The sequence below is a fragment of the Canis lupus genome, chromosome 17 (genome assembly GCF_048164855.1).
Source record: "Canis lupus baileyi chromosome 17, mCanLup2.hap1, whole genome shotgun sequence".
Classification (NCBI taxonomy): Eukaryota; Metazoa; Chordata; class Mammalia; order Carnivora; family Canidae; genus Canis; species Canis lupus.
The window spans coordinates 58,335,942-58,353,972 of record NC_132854.1 but is presented as its reverse complement, the minus strand read 5'-3'; the positions used below and the strand labels follow the sequence as shown (position 1 = coordinate 58,353,972).

Here is an 18,031-nt window from a genome sequence, read left to right as displayed (position 1 = left end):
CTTTATGGTAAAACATAGTTTAAAAGATACAGTAGAAACTATTCTTATCAAGTAGAAAATGTTGTTACCTAATAGTACATAAGAAGCAAAAGCAGTGTTCCCTTCTACATCTTAAAGATACAGTTCCCTGATTACAGCTATGGAAGTATAACAGCAAAGACTTAAGTTAAACCTACATCTTGGAGCACCTGGCTGGCTCAGTCAGTGGAGCATGCGACTCTTGATCTCAGGGTTAGGAGTTCAAGTCCCACTTCGGGTGTAGAGATTACTTAAAAATAAAATCTTTAAAAAAGCCAAATAAACCTAGAGCCTAAGGTAGGTACATTGATGGAATGGATGAAGAAAATGGGCTGTATGCAGAATATTATTCAGATATAAAAAAAGAAGAAAATCTTGCCATTTGGAACAGTATGGATAGACCTTAGGGCATTATGCTATGTGAAGTAAGTCAGAGAAAATGAATACAGTACAATTTCACTTACATGTGGAATTTAAAAGAACCTAAACACTGAGCTCATAGATACAAAGAACAGACATGAATGCCAGAGAGGCGGGACGCTGGGAAAAATGGGTAAAGGGGCCAAGGTATAAAATTCCATTGTAAAATAAATAAATCATGGGGAAGTAATGTACATGGTGGCTACAGTTAATAATATTGTATTGTATATTTGAAAGTTGCTAAGATAGTAAATCTTAAAACTTCTCATCACAAGAAAAATTTTGTAATTATGTACGGTGATGAATGTTAACTATACTTTTTATGGTAATCATTTCACAATATATACAAATATTGAATCATTATGTTGTCCACCTAAAACTAATATAATGTTATATGTCAATTATATCTACTCCCTTTGTTCCATTATGGAATTTCAAATTCTTTCCACAAGCTTCACTGCTAATTCTTTTGGTTCTTCATCTCCACAAAGAATTTAAAGATAGAAGCTAGACACAAAAGGTCACATATTGTGACCCTGTAATGATTTGCAATGATTCCCATCCAAGAGACAGATATAAGATCTACACAACATGGGTGCATTTCAAAAACATGCTCCATGAAAGAAAAAAGACACAAAAGAGCCCATGTGGTGGAATGGAGTGGAAAGAGGTACTCAGCAAACCTGCTGGGATGAGGACGTTTCATGTCGTACTTAGGATGGCAGTAACCTGGATGTATAAATTCATCCAAAGACACTGAACTGTAATATTTTTTTAAAGATTTTTTTAATTTATCCATTAGTGAGAGAGAGAGAGAGAGGCAGAGACACAGGCAGAGGGAGAAGCAGGCTCCATGCCAGGAGCCCGACGTGGGACTCGATCCCGGGACTCCAGGATCATGCCCTGGGCCAAAGGCAGCGCTAAACCGCTGAGCCACCAGGGCTGCCCTGAACTGTAATATTATATTACCTACACCACACACACACTAAAACAATCATGTGACAGGATGGAGGTGTCAGCTAATGCCATGGCAGTAATCATTCCATAATATATAGATGTATCAAATCAATACACTGCATACCTTACACTTGCACAATGTTGTGTGACAACTATAATCTCAGTAAAGGTGGAGAAAAAAATCTTTTAATTATATCTGAGTAAAAATATACATATAATGGGAAAAAAAGAGAATGAAATCTTGTCACTTGCAATGACATGGATGGAGCTAGAGAGTATTACACTAAAGTGAAATCAGAGAAAGACAAATCCATCTGATTTCACTCATATGAGGAATTTAAGAAACAAAACAAATGAGCATAGGAGAAAAAAAGAGAGAGAGTGAGAGAGACAAGCCAAGAAACAGACTCTTGTGACAGACATGACAGTTACAAGAGGGGAGGTGGGTGAGGGATGAGTTAGATAGGTAATGGAGATTAAGAAGGACACTTGTAATAAGCACGGAGTAATGTATGGAAGTGCTGAATCAGTATGCCGTACACCTGAAAGTAATATTACACTGTATGTTAACTAACAAATTTAAATAAAACATTAGTATTTTTTTAAAACCTAGAAAATGATGGGCAGCTGAATTATTATGGTAGTAGAGTTATGATACTTTTTTTCCTAATTTTTTTCTATTCCTTATTATTAAGAACCTTAATAATATCTCTCCTACATTATAAACAATAAACTTTTTCTTAGGAAAAATTATTGAAAAACCAACCTCATGGAACGATGTCATATCTGCCCAGAAAGTCGTGGAGTTATGTCAGAGAAAAGTGAAATTACAGTTCCAAAAATGAAAAGGGCTAGGTAATAGTACTGTCAGAACACAAGAAAAAGGAAAGAGTTGGCTGCTTGAAGGACTGACACAGTGACAAGAATTTAAGTGTGGATCCAAAATTAGGATACCATGAGATGATGGAGAAAAGACAATTGTAACATATAAGTACCTTTAAAATCCCAGATGCTCATTCAAGCACATGTAGGACAGACAAGGAAGTCAACTGATGTAGGCTGTCAGATGTCACTGCTACCGGGGAAACTGAGCCCAGGAAAAAAATTCAGTCCCGAGTAAATAGGTAAATAGGGTGCTAGCCAAAGTGTCAAAGAGTAAAAGACGAACGTGATAACTGCACAGGGAGGCAGAAGTTAGGATGGGATTTGACTTGAAATGGAATTATTGACCTGGGGCTCCTTTTAATGAAAGACAGGTATTTTTCTAGAAGTATTTAGTTTCAAAAAAACTGTTGAGTAGCCAAAACCAAACCAACACAAAAAAAATTCCAGTTTATAAGGTGTCATGCAAAACAAAAATTGTAAATAGACACATGGAATTTTATCACATTGAAATGCTGTGTGGAAATTACCAATTGCCATGAAAATTTTGGGTTCATGAATCTGATGAGTAAAGTTATGGAAGATGAGGTTGGAAACACAAATCGGGGGAGGGTGTTTTTAAAGATTTTCAGTTAAAGGTTAGTCCCTGGGACATACATGATTGATTCCTTCACTTCTGTTCAGATGTTCCCATATCAGCAAGCCCTAGAACACTTTCCCTCTCCTCCTAAATGTATTTGTCATCAGAGACCTTAACACCATATGACCAATTATGTAACTACTTATTGATTGCCCGTTTTCCCCAAATAAAATATAAGTTCAGGAATTTTTTCCCCTGCTGTACATCCCCAGCAACTGGAAGAGGCCCTGGCACACAGCTGGTGCTCAGGAAATATTTTCTATTGAATAAACAAATATCAGCAGATCCAAGATCAAAGATAACATAAGAAGGAAAAAAATTTTAAATGTGTCTATCCTATTTCCCTATCTATATAACCAAGCCAATAACCCAGCAACTGTTTTTAGTCTGGCTGAAGCGATCTACTTTCAACTAAAAACAACAACAAAAAGCTGGGCTTTAAAAGGGGCCCTTTCTACATCAGTTCTTCCGGTCTTTTGTTTGTAATGTTTCTGAGGCAGCACTTGTGACATCTGGTATTGATAGGAAACCCTCAAGTTTTCCAAGAATGTGAAATCAGTTGATTAAAATAATCACACCAGCAAACCAATAAAAGAAGTGATCATGGAAATTTTGCTCTGGGAATGGGTTACCAGTGGTTTAGAATCTTGCTGATTAATTCTTCTATATACCTTGAGTAACAGTATCTGTTAAAAGAGCCTGTCTCTTTGAGTCCTAGTTAAGAGCAAAACATCTGCATGAAGGCTTAAATAAGTTTCTGCCGTTAAGTGTATTTGCAGTAGTGTTCACAGAACTAATCTTAAAAAATTGTCATTTGTAAAGGAAAAAGAAAGAAGGAATCTAACTTATGTATACTCATTTTTATTTTGAAGGCCAAAACTTTAAAAAATTAAAAATATTAATTTGGGTATCAAAAACTGCAAATCACTTTTAAGTTAAGTGAAAAAACAATATTCGCTTTTAGACCCTTTTCACATTTTTAAAAATGATTAATTTTCATTAGTTTTATTTTTTTTTATCATTAAGTAAACACTATGCCCAACATGGAGTGTGAACTCACCACCCTAAGACAGAGTCAGAGAATGCTCTACAGAATGACCCAGATGCTCATTAGTTTTATTCTTATATGAAGTGCAATATGATAAACTGATATCTTCTTTCTACTCCACATATTCTAGCAACAAAATTAAATTATTAGGTCAAATGTATCTTTTTCTTTAAAACTGTAGACTTCATATAAAACTTAGTCTTTACTACTCTGCTATTTTTAAGTACACTCAATTTTCCCCCGAAATTTTATGTAGTCGTTTTTTTAAATGGAGTCATTTTTTACATTTAAATTCTTGATCTAGTTGGCATTTATTTTGGTATAAAAAGTAAGGGTCCAGGGGAGCCTGGGTGACTCAGCTGATTAAGCATCTGACTTCAGCTCAGGTCATGACCTCAGGGTCCTGGGACACAGTGGAGCACCCTGATGAGTGAGGAGTCTGCTGCTTCTGCTCTCTCTGCCTCTCTCCCTACTTGTGCTCTCTCTCAAATAAATAAAACCAAAAAAAAAAAAAAAGTTCAAGTCCACTTCTTTCTCTTTAAAAAAAAAAAAAATGACCCATTAAGCATTTGCTGAACCACCCATATTTTTCTCTACTGATTTGAACGGCTAATATTGTATTTCCCCAGGTTCATAGTCTATTTCTGGGCTCAAATCCACTCATAACTAAAGAAATACAAATTAAATGAAATACAACTTTTGGCCTATTAATTGGGAAAGGTTTTAAAGGCTCATAATAAACTGGTTTAGAGGAGGGAATGAGAAAATAGGTATTACTGATAGGGATATGAATGGGAAAGAAAGACGAAATTTTTGGAAGTAAAATCACTAGGTTACACTATATATGTATATTACACTATATGTAATACAGAGTATATACACACCACATATATATAATATTACAGCATAATATACACACACCATTTTGTTCAGGACATTCGCTGAAAATCTACTGGGATTTTTAGTGGAATAGTAATAAACTTACAGATTTGTCCCAGTAAAACTGCATGTCAGATATTCAGGTATTCTTCTATGGCTTTCATTAAAGCTTTGGGTCTTTTGTTTTCCTCTAGATCCTATTCTTTCCATATTACATTTATTCTTAAGTTTTTCATACTATTTTCTGTTCTAAGTGGAATCTTTTTTCCACTACGTTTTCCAGTTGATTACTGATGATGCAGAAATTGTCTTATTTAAGGAGAGATACCAGTTAATCAAAACAACAAAAAACAAGGAATCATTTTTAAATGATATGTAATTTAAAATATTTTACTTGAATTTTCAAAAATATAGAATGTATATTCACTTAAAAATTCTCTTTAGGTAGGGTCAAGGTTCTTTTTTTTTTTTTTAAGATTCTTTTTTAAGTAGAGTGCCAAGTTGTTTTTCTCCTATGAACCACATCAACAATGTGTGTCTATGATTTTCACTATGTATAGAGTAAGAACATAAAGTCCCTTGCAAAGCAATCTGAGAATTAGAGAATCTTTCTAGTTTCTTATGGCATCCCCTATGAACCTTTACATATATACACGTGTGACTCAATGATGTATTTTCAGCAACTTGCCTCAGAGTCACTCCAAAGCACCAAACTTGGTTTCCCTAAAGCACAATTTCATTATTGGGAATAAAAGAACTCAGATGTATCAAAGAGCAGCTTACTGGCCACAAGCAGTTAGTTTTTCAGGAGCATCCTAAAAGAGCAATCCTTCCCTATCACCACACTCCAGTAATGGATAAAGTCAACAAATGCTTATTGAAATAAACTGAAGAGTACCTGGATTTCTGATAATAAACTCTGCTGGAAAATGTTAAATTTACTATTCATAGGAAACCCTTCTTCTAATTATTTGAAAGAAATAAATATTTCCTATCTATATAAAATTTGGTATATACCTTTATCCAATTCCAACCTCTTTTTAAAAAAATCAATATAAAGCTAAAAGTGAAAGACGGTTGCACTATGATCTTAATATACTCTAAAAGGTTAAGCTAAATTTGTCATAATTTTAGACTATATTGTTTCCCAAAAAAAGTCTACATAGCTTACACATATAAAAACAAAGTTCGGGGGATCCCTCGGTGGCGCAGCGGTTTGGCGTCTGCCTTTGGCCCAGGGCGTGACCCTGGAGACCCGGGATCGAAACCCACGTCGGGCTCCCGGTGCATGGAGCCTGCTTCCCCCTCTGCCTGTGTCTCTGCCTCTCTCTCTCTCTCTGTGTGTGAATATCATTAAAAAAAAAAAAAATTAAAAAAAAATATTTAAAAAAACAAAAAACAAAAAACAAAGTTCGGGCAGCCCGGGTGGCGCAGCAGTTTAGCACCACCTTCAGCCCAGGGTGTGATCCTGGAGACCCGGAATCGAGTCCCACATCGGGCTCCCTGCATGGAGCCTGCTTCTCCCTCTGCCTGTGTCTCTGCCTCTCTCTCTCTCTCTGTCTCTTATGAATAAATAAATAAAAATCTTTAAAAAAAAAAAAAGTTCTTCTCTGTTTAACATTCACCTCAACTATGAACCAAGGTTCCTATTTTGTGTAAGAAAAAATAAGGTTGGAATCCATCTGTTACAGCAGGAAAACATGACTAAACATCAAGGAACTAGACTACTAGTTCCAGTTCCCCATACACTCACTGAATTACATTCTGTAACTTAACAACAAAATACAAGGAACTGGGTTGGGTACTTATTAGTGAGGACCTGGTTTCTTGTTCTGGTTCATCATTTTCCATCATTTAATCACTTATATAATTCTAGACAAACTACAACTTCACAGAATTTCAGTGTCTTGGAGACAGTAATATATGTTCTTTGTATCATTTAAAATTAGTATGAAGATTGAATTAGAAAAGTAAGGTCTGAAAAAGATTCTAAAGATCTACTTCAATATTCTTCTTTTACAAATACATAATAGAGAAGTTAAATTATTTGCTTAATGTCACGTTATTTTTTAGTATCTGGGATTACAAAACTAGGTCTCTTAACACCTACATTGGCTCTTTTACACTATATCTTCCTGCTTCTAAAGTAGTAAAAGACTTTTTGAAAATCGCAACCAACCTATAACCTTCCTTGACTGGATTTTATGACCAAATTAAGCCCTTATGCCCCAAACCATATAGTGCATGTGATGAATTAACTTCTTTTCTAGAAATTTAGAGTGGAACTAATTATGTAGCATTCTTGAGAAAACTGAGAAAATTGTCTCTCAAATCATTTTATGTGTTTTTGGTTGCAAAAGACAACATGATTATACTAATGGTACTATACTAAGACATTATTAACTGGCATGGCTCCAGCCTTCAAGACTTAAAATTTGAAACTCTTATTCAACTTTAAAAGCTTGCCTTCTTTAAACTTTACCTTCTCTGAAAGCCCTTTAACTGACTTTGTTGACTTTCATCTCATTCTGTATAATCATCTATTGTTACATTCTGTATTGCAATTATTTGTCTTTTAATCTTAACCGAATTGCATGAATATGACTTAAAAGGAAGACAGACTAAGTACTATGGAGGTATAGAAAAAAACTGATGAAATTGAGAGGTCTCCATAAAAAATGTGATACATTTTAAAAGGCAAAGATGAAGGAGTAGGGAGTAGGCAGGGATAGGAAAAAAGGAAGAAAGGACAACTTATGTGTTGGCAGTGATAAATATATTTACTCAAGTTTTAAGTCTTAAACCACAACAACATTCCTGGTCCTCTTAATTTCCTTTACCCTCTTTGCTTGAACCTGCTTCAACCACCATTCCCTTTTACTTTGCTATAAATAATCATTCATCACCCTTTAAATCTTTCTTCTTCCACCCAACACTACAAGCTGGTTCAACCCTTTCAACTTGGGTAGGTGACTCATACTCTAGTAAAGAGTAACAAAAAGTGCTAAGTGTTTGCAATACTGATGGAAAGTTATATCAAGCAAAAGTTAAATATGAAACTTATTTAATCAAAAATCTTTTTATATAAAATATAGTCTGGGGACACCTGGGTGGCACAGCAGCTGGGCATCTGCCTCTGGCTTGGGGCATGATCCTGGAATCCCAGGATTTTGTCCCACATTGGGGTCCCTGAATGGAGCCTACTTCTCCCTCTGCCTGTGTCTCTGCCTCTCTCTCTCTCTTCTCTCATGAATAAATTAAATAAAAATACAATTTATTTTAAAAATGTAATCTATTGGCATAAATTACAAATGATCATTTCTCAAATTGAAAGTTTTGTTCATGTCTGAATTTAAATAAAAAATGTATCCTAATAGGTTTAAGATTCTAAAATTAAAAAACTGACTTTTTTAATAAGTATAAATTTGAGATGGAAGAGAACATTCAAGAGTCACATCTCATTACAACAAATATTTGCTGCATTCAAAACAAGCTGAGTATTTTTCTTAACATTTAAAATTTCACTGTTCCACACTTTATTTTTTTCCATACTTTTTCAAAAATTTAAACAACTTTATTTAAGTTTCACACTTTCCCATTCAATTGTTTTACAAATCTCATATTCCTGATGTTACTTTAGGTACAACTCCAATTATGGCCATCAAAATCTTTAATGAGAAATTACTTCAGAGTTTTAATTTTATAGTATAAACAAGGCATCCTATTTGTGCTTTGGAAAAAAATCTTTTACTTATTTATTTTAAAATATTTATTTATTTTAGAGAGAGAGTGAGCAAGTGCAGAGACAGAGGGAGAGAGAGAGAATCTCAAGCAGACTACCCACTGAAAGTGGAGCCTGAGGCCGAGCCCAATCTCAGGACTCTGAGATCATGACCTGAGCTGAAATCAAGCGTCAGAGGCTCTAGTGACTAAGCCACTACACGCCCCAGAAAAATCTTTTGAAGAAGAATATTACAGAAATACAAAGTATGTCTGTCTTTCATGAATAAATAAAATCTTAAAAAAAAAACACAAAATAAAGTCTTTTTTCAATGTTAGATCTTTATAGTATAACAAACTGTTAATAAAATTCTCCTTATGAGACTCTTGGCTTAAGCAAAGACTATTTCTTGTATATATTTCTTAAATAATCTGTTTTCAAAATTAGGAATCCTTAAACATAAAAAATGAAAAGTGATTTCTACTTTGTTATACCTGAGAACGAAAAAAAAAAAATCTAGCAGCTTAAACTAGATTCAAAATATTAAAATATTAAAAGAATTAAAGTATTAAAAGAATCAGAATCAGATACAGAAGCTGGAAGGGACATCTTAGCAGTCCAACCCCTCAATGAGAACCAAGGAGCCAGAATTTTAGGAAGGTCAAATGACTGCATAACATGCTTCCCTTAATTCTTTGCCTGTGCTCTTTACACAACACTTCCACGCTTCCTTATATCAAAATGAAAATTATAGATTTACATTTTATTGCCTACATACACAATTGTGTACATCATTCATAAGGAACCTGCACTAGCAACTAATAGTCTTTTTCCGTCTAGTCTATCCACAGAGAAAAACTTTCAAAGTATTTCAGAGATTTCCAGATATTTCAGAGAAGTAGACTACAAGACTTGCTAATCCCTCACTTCTTCAGATCCATGGTCTCTTACCCGTTTTTAGTCACAGAATCTCATCAAAGCCATGGACCCTGTCCTCAGGGGAATGAATAAAACAGGAGCTTCAGAGATGTCAAGGTCTTCAGGCAGAGATCCCTTGCACAGACGATCAAACTTGCCTCAACAATAACAAAATCGCCACATTTATTTGGATTATATTAATAATCTATCAATCTACGTTTCTCAGGACTATCATTTGACTTTGGGTACTCTTCAACTGACGGCCACCGAGAAGTGGCATATGTTCCGCCACTAGAAAACAACCTCCTGTGGTCGCTTAATGGTTCAAGTGTAAAGATTCACAATGTATTGCTGAGATAAAGATAAGTTTCTCCCTTGATACTCTGGAATGTTTTCTTTCATTAAATGAAAGCAACAACCCATCAGGTTTTCTTTTTCTGCCTTGTATCAAATGCAGCAGCTTCCCTTAGTCCAGATTTTTCTAACATCATTATTTCACATATTGTTCCCCTTCCCACCCTTCTCTCTTCCCTCTAGCACTTGGCTTTTATTCTTTTACTAATGTGTTATGAATTTGTGTTTTAAGATTTCTTTTGCCTTTTGCAAACTTTTACTGTGTTCAAAATGAATAATTTTTAGAATAATGAAAATGATTAATGTATAGAATTTCTCTCACATTTCTTACATTTAAACTTTTTAACTGTTCTATACTTTTTAAACTTCTAAATTTAGGTATCATTTACATAAAATAAAATGCTAATATCTTAAATGCTTGACTCCATCAGTTATGACAATTTTTTTTAAACATTTCATCTATTCATTTGAGAGAGAGAGCACAAATGAGCACAAGTGGGTGATGGAGGGAGGGGCAGAGGGAGAGGGAGAAGCAGATTCCCCACTGAGCAGAAAGTCCAACATGGGGCTGGATCCCAGAACCCTGGAATCATGACATGAGCTGAAGACAAACGCTTAACCGACTAAGCCACCCAGGTGCCCCAGTTACGACAGTTTTAAAATTATTGTCTGCTTTATATTCTTTTTGGAAGAAGGCTATAAATGAACAAAATAGTTGATTCATTCATGAGTCAATCTGTGACAGGTTGGCAGGGGTAAAATGGAAAAGGGTGGGATTAGAAATAAGACGACAAGATAAGGCATTACAACAATCATACAGGTAAGAGTGACAGGGTTAGCCCAGAAAGGTAGCAGTGAGAATTAAAAGGGGGCAAGATAAAAATGATATTGCTATCAAGGCTGGAAAACACTATGAAAATGAAGAGAAAATGAAGACTGAGGAGCACACTTTATACATTAATTGTTTATAGTGGGTGTCCACTAAGGATTTATTTATTCATTCAACAAACTACTATTTTGAATCAGGCATAAAAAAGTCAGATATCTTGCCTCAATATCATAGCTGCAGCTATGTAGAAATTTAGTCAAGAACTCAGAATCCTTAACCTTCTAATAGTTAACTAACAGAATATTCTCAATATGATAAAAAATGAATTACATAACTAAATACTATTATTATAGTGAATAAAGGATCCACTTTATAGGCTAGCTGGCTATTTACCTGGTTTCTTGATAAAATTAAAATTTGAAAAGTGATGACTTGCATAATGAGATTTACTAAATTTCAAATCAGTTGTACATGTTATTTCACACACGCACCCTCTCCCCGGAAAACCCCATTCAAGAAAAAAGTTGATTCACAAACTTAACTTTCAGATCGCGTATTAGAGTAATAGTTTGGTCTGAGGCTATCAAATACAAAGCACCTATTAAATATACTCTAATCCCTATACTTATTTAACTCTCTTTGTAAACAGTTACTATATATTTCTCAAATCTTAACCTAGGAATTTTCAAGGTATCTAATTTCACTTTGGTTTCTTCATTAGAAGTCAAATTAAATACCTTGAAAAATCTAGCATTAAATGGTCTTCTTTGAAGCCCCTCTACTATTGTTCTTTCCCTCAGCAGAAACCCCTTTCAACGAAAGTAGTTTAATGTTATGATTCATTCATTAGCAAACATTAGAGTATCTACTAAGGGTCAAACACTGTGTAAGAATTAGAAATATAAACACATACTGATTAATATACTACTAATAACAAAAAGCTTAATTCAACAAACAGTGATCTATAAGCACCAGTAACTCAAACATGAAAATCTAGAAATGAACAGTTAAGTGAATGAATAACAACATCAATATGCCGAAGAATAGTCCGACGTAGGATACGCTCTTAACACTTGGTTTGAGACAATGCCATATTCAAAATGAAAGCAGAAGTAAACAAGGTCAGGACATATGACTGCTTATTTTATTATTTAATGATGACTAAACAGACTGATGTAATAGATTACTAAGAAACTATACTAAAAATTTTTTCTCCAATAAGAATACAAGCTTATTTCATTACTCTTCACTACTTCATTAACTACTCCTTATTTCATTACTCTTCACCTGCCTTCTAATACAAACACTTACACATTCTACCTCTTTTCTATACCAGTGCAATACACAAAGAATTCAGCCCTTTAATGTTTAAGTTTGTTGATTATAAATAATACTCATTTTTGGTGTCATTTGATTATAAATTTCTCGGTCAAAACAATAAAAAAGGAATACAATTCAGGCATTCATTAATGAACAACAAAAGTTGTTAAACTTAATTTTATAATTAAAAAGGTATAAAATCAGCATAAAACATATTACTCTTAAGTTAGTTATGTAGGAAGGAAAAACAAATCACTCTTAAATGCTCTAAACTTTCCTAATTGATACTTCAAAAGACAGAGTTTTGGCCAAACTGAATCAAACTAGCAACCGTAAACCATAACTGGATCTAGCCTTTTCTGAAAAATGGTAATTCAGAACAAGAAAAACATGTATGTGTCCAGAGGTTGTGGCATCTTCAATCCTCAAGAAAGTAACACCCATATTCAATTACCACCATCCTGCACATATTTTATTCTTCCAAGTTCTTTGGACTTAAAAAAAAAAAAAAAAGAGAGTATCCCTTAAATATAAATATATTGCGAAATTACTCATAGAAGACAAAATGTGAACCATATATAGTTAATATTATATTAAGATGGGTAAGAGGCAGGCTGGGGGTAATGAACATAAAATTATGAAGTTAAAATTTAGCCAAGTAGTATAACTTTGATTCTCCAAAACGGATTTTAATCAATTTAGGGGGAAAGAAACATTTGTTTAAAAAGATGCAATTTAGTTCTGTGTGTAAATAAGATTAATAGCACACCAAACGTGAACATTATTGAATTTCTATGGTGAAAGTGAGTAATTTAAAAATTGGAAGTGCTCTAAAATATTAACTCAATTTTATAGGAAACAGGAAAGAATGTTAGAAAATTGCTTATCAAAAACTGAAGAGATGCAGGATTGGAGCCATTCACAATCATACCAATTAAATCTTGAGGAGCAATTATGGCAAACAAGCCAAAGAGGCAAAATTACCACTGGTCAGTCAAGTCTATTTTACGCCTAAAGCTTCTTCTTTTCATAAGTCATTAAACAGTTTTTTTTAAAAAATGCTATATAAAGATTCCACAATTTCCATTTATAAATACACTCTCAGCTACATTTTATTTCTTAAAAAGTCATATTCCAAACACAAAAGCAATCAAATAAAAGAAAAACAGGCTTAATACTGATTTCTTACTGCCAAATAGAAAGAAATAAAAGAAAGGAAAGGTGGTCAACATCCTAGAAGGCATTTCTGCATAAAAAGAGTTAAAGGGCAGAGGCTCAGCTGAATAGCCAGTGACCATTTGCAAGCCTCCTAGGTATATTCCCAGCAGACACATTATCAGATTAAAGGCACAGTAAACAAACGGGGCTGAAACCTTTCTTTGTCCAAGCCCAGCCTCTTCTTCCTGTGATGTCATACTACAAATCTAGCAAGCCTTTCTTTTCTACTTCAGAGAAAGCCCATCTCACAATACATCTGGCAACGGAGGAAAAGGCTTCAAGCCAGCAAGAGCTAACACGCCTAGGAATTTATTTCAGAAACTTTGAAAGACTCTTCTGCTTACCACCATCTGGAATCCACTGCTGGAATATCAAAAAGAAAAACTTCATTTAAAAGAAGAAGTAAGTGAGACCAAACTGGGAATGTTTAAGTCTCTGAAACTGCACTGAAAGCAAAAAAAGATTGCTACCTTTGGCTTAAATATTCTGGAGTGTAAAGAGACTTTTTTTTTTTCCAACTCAGAACCCAGCTTTTCTTTACATTTATAATCCAACAGGTTGGCTTCACGGACTATATTTTTCAAAAGTTGTTCGTCGGTTACCTAGACCCTGGATTCACGGATATTCTGGAGATTAGAAGAAAGGATTTGCCTGTTGAAGGGCCAAGTGGAAACTCTGTGACAACGAATTTCATGTTTCTTACCAAGATTTCAAAGAAAAAGGAAGTATTTCTAAAACCACCCAAAGATACAAAGAATCTGCAAATACTCTGGAGGTTATAAAGCCGGCACAATCGGAATACCAAAGGCTGCAGTGACCAAAGGACTTCCATACAGTAGAGCGGCCGTGCCTTTATGATGGTAAGCAGTAACAGCTCCAGCTGCTCCTATGACGACTCCTTTAAGTACACTTTGTATGGGTGCATGTTTAGTATGGTGTTTGTGCTTGGGTTAATATCCAACTGTGTTGCCATATACATTTTCATCTGCACCCTCAAAGTGCGAAACGAAACCACAACGTACATGATTAACTTGGCAATGTCAGACTTGCTTTTTGTTTTTACTTTACCCTTCAGGATTTTTTACTTTGCAACACAGAATTGGCCATTCGGAGATCCACTTTGTAAAATCTCAGTGATGCTCTTTTATACCAACATGTACGGAAGCATTCTGTTCTTAACCTGTATAAGTGTGGATAGGTTTCTGGCAATTGTCCACCCGTTTAAGTCAAAGACTCTGAGAACCAAACGAAATGCAAAACTCGTATGCATTGCTGTGTGGCTAACTGTGATAGGAGGAAGTGCGCCCGCAGTTTTTTTTCAGTCCACCCACATTCAGGAGAACAATTCCACAGCAGCCTGCTTTGAAAAATTTCCAGAAGCCACATGGAAAACATATCTCTCAAGGATTGTAATTTTCATTGAAATAGTGGGATTTTTTATTCCTCTAATTTTAAACGTAACTTGTTCTAGTATGGTGCTAAGAACTTTAAATAAACCTGTTACATTAAGTAGAAGCAAAATAAATAAAACTAAAGTTTTAAAAATGATTTTTGTACATTTGGCCATATTCTGCTTCTGTTTTGTGCCTTACAATATCAATCTTATTTTATATTCTCTAATGAGAACACAAACATTTGTTAATTGCTCAGCAGTGGCAGCAGTAAGGACAATGTACCCAATCACTCTTTGCATTGCTGTTTCAAACTGTTGCTTTGACCCTATAATTTACTACTTCACGTCGGACACAATTCAGAATTCAATAAAAATGAAAAACTGGTCTGCTAAAAGAAGTGACTTCAGATTCTCTGAAGTTCAGAGTACAGAGAACTTCATTCAACATAGTCTGCAGACCTTAAAATGTAAGATATCTGACAATGAATCTACAATATAAGCTGCCTGAAATAAAACCACTGGGACTTCACTGGGAACCTCTAAGTTCCTTCAACTGTGAACAGTTTTTTCTTGGACAACTATTTCTCCACCTCTGAAAGAAACACGTGGACATTTTAAAGTTATAGTATAAAAAATTGTATTTGATGTGTTAAGCATTAAAATGTATTCTATTCTTGTATACATACCATTTTATTTTTCTGAGCCATTTGGACTTGTACCTTCCTCTTCATTAAAAAACCCCTAAAAGACTTGTTCAAAGCTTTAAACTGACTATGATTTAAATCATGTTGCAACCATGTGTACTGTTTTTTAATTTCTTAGCAATTTTAAACTAAATGATTTATAACACTTTAAGTATTTAATATTTTTATTCAACATATATCTAATTTCTATTTCAACCTGAATTGAAACTAGTAATCACGTTTCTTGAGCTATAATGTAAATGAGGAAGGAGAATAACTTTAAATAACAAGTGTTTTGGAGTGTTTTTTGAAAAAACATCTAAAAATGTCTTCTGTAAATAACACAGTAACAGTATTTGGGGATCTCAAGCAGTTACACTTACAGATAATATTTAGGCTTTTGTCTTTGTAAGCAATTCTTAAGAATCATATGCTATATAACTATGTATACTTTAAAATTATTATTTTGATACATTTTCTGCATATAACAGCACTCAACTTCAAAATAATCTATGCCACCAAAATTGAGAGGGAAGAAACTAACAAAATGCTGTTTTGCTAGGTACATTAAAAAAAAATACTACTTGGACATACATTTTAAAGATATATTTTGTCACAATAAGTAACTTGTATATGTATTTTAAATCAGAAATACCACAGATAGTGAAATACAAGACTTGGCGCTTAGAAAGTGATCAATAAATATATTACTTCCCTTCTCTCTTTTGACCATTTAAAGGCAAATATTGAACAGCAGAAAATATTATTTTCCAGGAGGCAAAATGTTAATGTCTGTCAAAATAATTTATGAAGTAAAAATATAGTTCCTTATGTAAAAAGCAGCAAAACTACAGGGCCAAAAAAGCTCAGTACAACTACATTTTCATTTTCTTAAACACAGAGAAGGTACTGATTTAAGCTATAATTTAGTAGAAATTAAGTACCAACTACACTAAAATTTTTCATTTTCCAGCATATATATATACTTTCAAATTCAAGCAGTTCTCCAAAGTTAACTAAAAAAGAATGCTTTTTATTTGAGAAAAATGACATAGGATTAAATTTAGATTCAATATATTTGATTATTACAATCTAATTTTTCAAATCCTGAGCACAACTTTTGGCAAATACTCTTATGATTTAAATTTGATTTTTGCTGTTCTCTGGGTCTGGGCTATAATGATTTCAGACAAATCATAGTCATTTACTACATAAGCAATCCATTTCCAATAAAAATAACTAGGAGGTTTTCTTTAAGTAGCTATGGTATCCTTTAGATAAACCAAAAGCAAAATAAATATCCTTAATGTCTTCAACTGGCCCCTTCAGTATACCTTTATTTGATACTACTCTTTAGAAAATAAATATACCTAGCAGTCTTGAAAAGCAACTAACAATGCTGTGGAAAAAAAGGGGCTGAGAGTTTATAACAGATTTCTCAGAACTTTCCTTGGCTTCAAGATCTGTGAGCAAGATCTTAAGGCATGGCTATTACTTTAAAATACAAGCAAAACAGTCATTGGATATTTGTTATTACTGGAGACATTTTTGTTGCCCTCCCGTCAACAGAAAGATGAATCAAAAGTTTTGTAAGATTTTTCACAATGTGATACCTAACATAACAAATACTACTTTTCTAGAGCTTCAAATCCTGGGTAAAGCATAACTACATGGACAGAAAGTGTACTAAAGTTATTTTCCTTTGTTAGCATTGTACGTTATAGTAAATTACATACTTTAGAGTTTTCTTTCTTCTTTCCCCAGAAGACCTGTATGACTAGACTTAAGAATTTTACTTTTTATTACTTTAAAGTGACAGTACCAAGCCCTGCCTCCCAAAAATCCATGCCAACTGTTTTTAACATCTTTGTAAAAGAGTAGATGGTGTATTCTGTTCCACATTAATGCCCTTCAAAGGAACAGAAGATGAGAACATTTTTTAGGTGTGGAAAATAGCTCCCCAGGATCTTAATGATTGGTTCTAAACTCAGAAGTGACATTTTCTGGGATCCCTGGGTGGCGCAGCAGTTTGGCGCCTGCCTTTGGCCCAGGGCGCGATCCTGGAGACCTGGGATCGAATCCCACATCGGGCTCCCGGTGCTTGGAGCCTGCTTCTCCCTCTGCCTGTGTCTCTGCCTCTCTCTTTCTCTCCGTGTGACTATCATGAATAAATAAATTTAAAAAAAAAAAGAAAAAAAATTAAAAAAAAAAAAAAAAAAAAGAAGTGACATTTTCTGAGAAAAAAACAACTAAATAACTAATTTACCAAAAGGATATATGAAAATTATGTACTGTACATAAAATATGTACAAAACTTTAAAGAAACTGAAGACATTGCTTCAAGGAGTTCTAACTTTATATTGTACATTCAAAATACTGAAAGTAAATTTGAGGTATGAAACTTATAGATATTGGTATTTAAAGATTAGTCACTTAGTTGAGGAATACAAAATATAAAATGGATTTTCAGCAAACTTCTCATCCCCAACTGAGAAACATTTAATTCCTGACTCATATCTAAAGCAATTGCTTTTTGGTTCTGTAATTTTGGGCCCCTAATGAATGAACCACATACCTGATCTTTTGTAATATAGTAAGTTACTACTATTGCCTAGCAGAATCCTTACCACCTCCTAACACCCAGACATTTTAGTACTTACAGATCAATCCAACCCAAGATGCAAATAAGGGCTCTTAAGATCTTAAGATGTAACTTGGTGCTCTTGTGAATAAATACATAGAAAATTTCAT

General features: G+C 34.0%; 2 protein-coding genes across 4 annotated transcripts in view; one reads left to right on the top strand and one right to left on the bottom strand.

Moving 5' to 3' along the window:
* The window catches only part of RB1 (RB transcriptional corepressor 1), a 145,224-nt gene that overhangs the window by 35,677 nt on the left and 91,516 nt on the right, over positions 1–18,031 (bottom strand). The gene's annotated exons all lie outside the window — the stretch shown is intronic.
* On the top strand, positions 13,408–15,364 carry LPAR6 (lysophosphatidic acid receptor 6). Its single transcript, XM_072783134.1, has 2 exons — positions 13,408–13,606; positions 13,762–15,364. The coding sequence occupies exon 2, from the start codon at positions 14,059–14,061 to the stop codon at positions 15,094–15,096; it is 1,038 nt and encodes a 345-aa protein (XP_072639235.1). The 5' UTR covers positions 13,408–13,606; positions 13,762–14,058; the 3' UTR covers positions 15,097–15,364.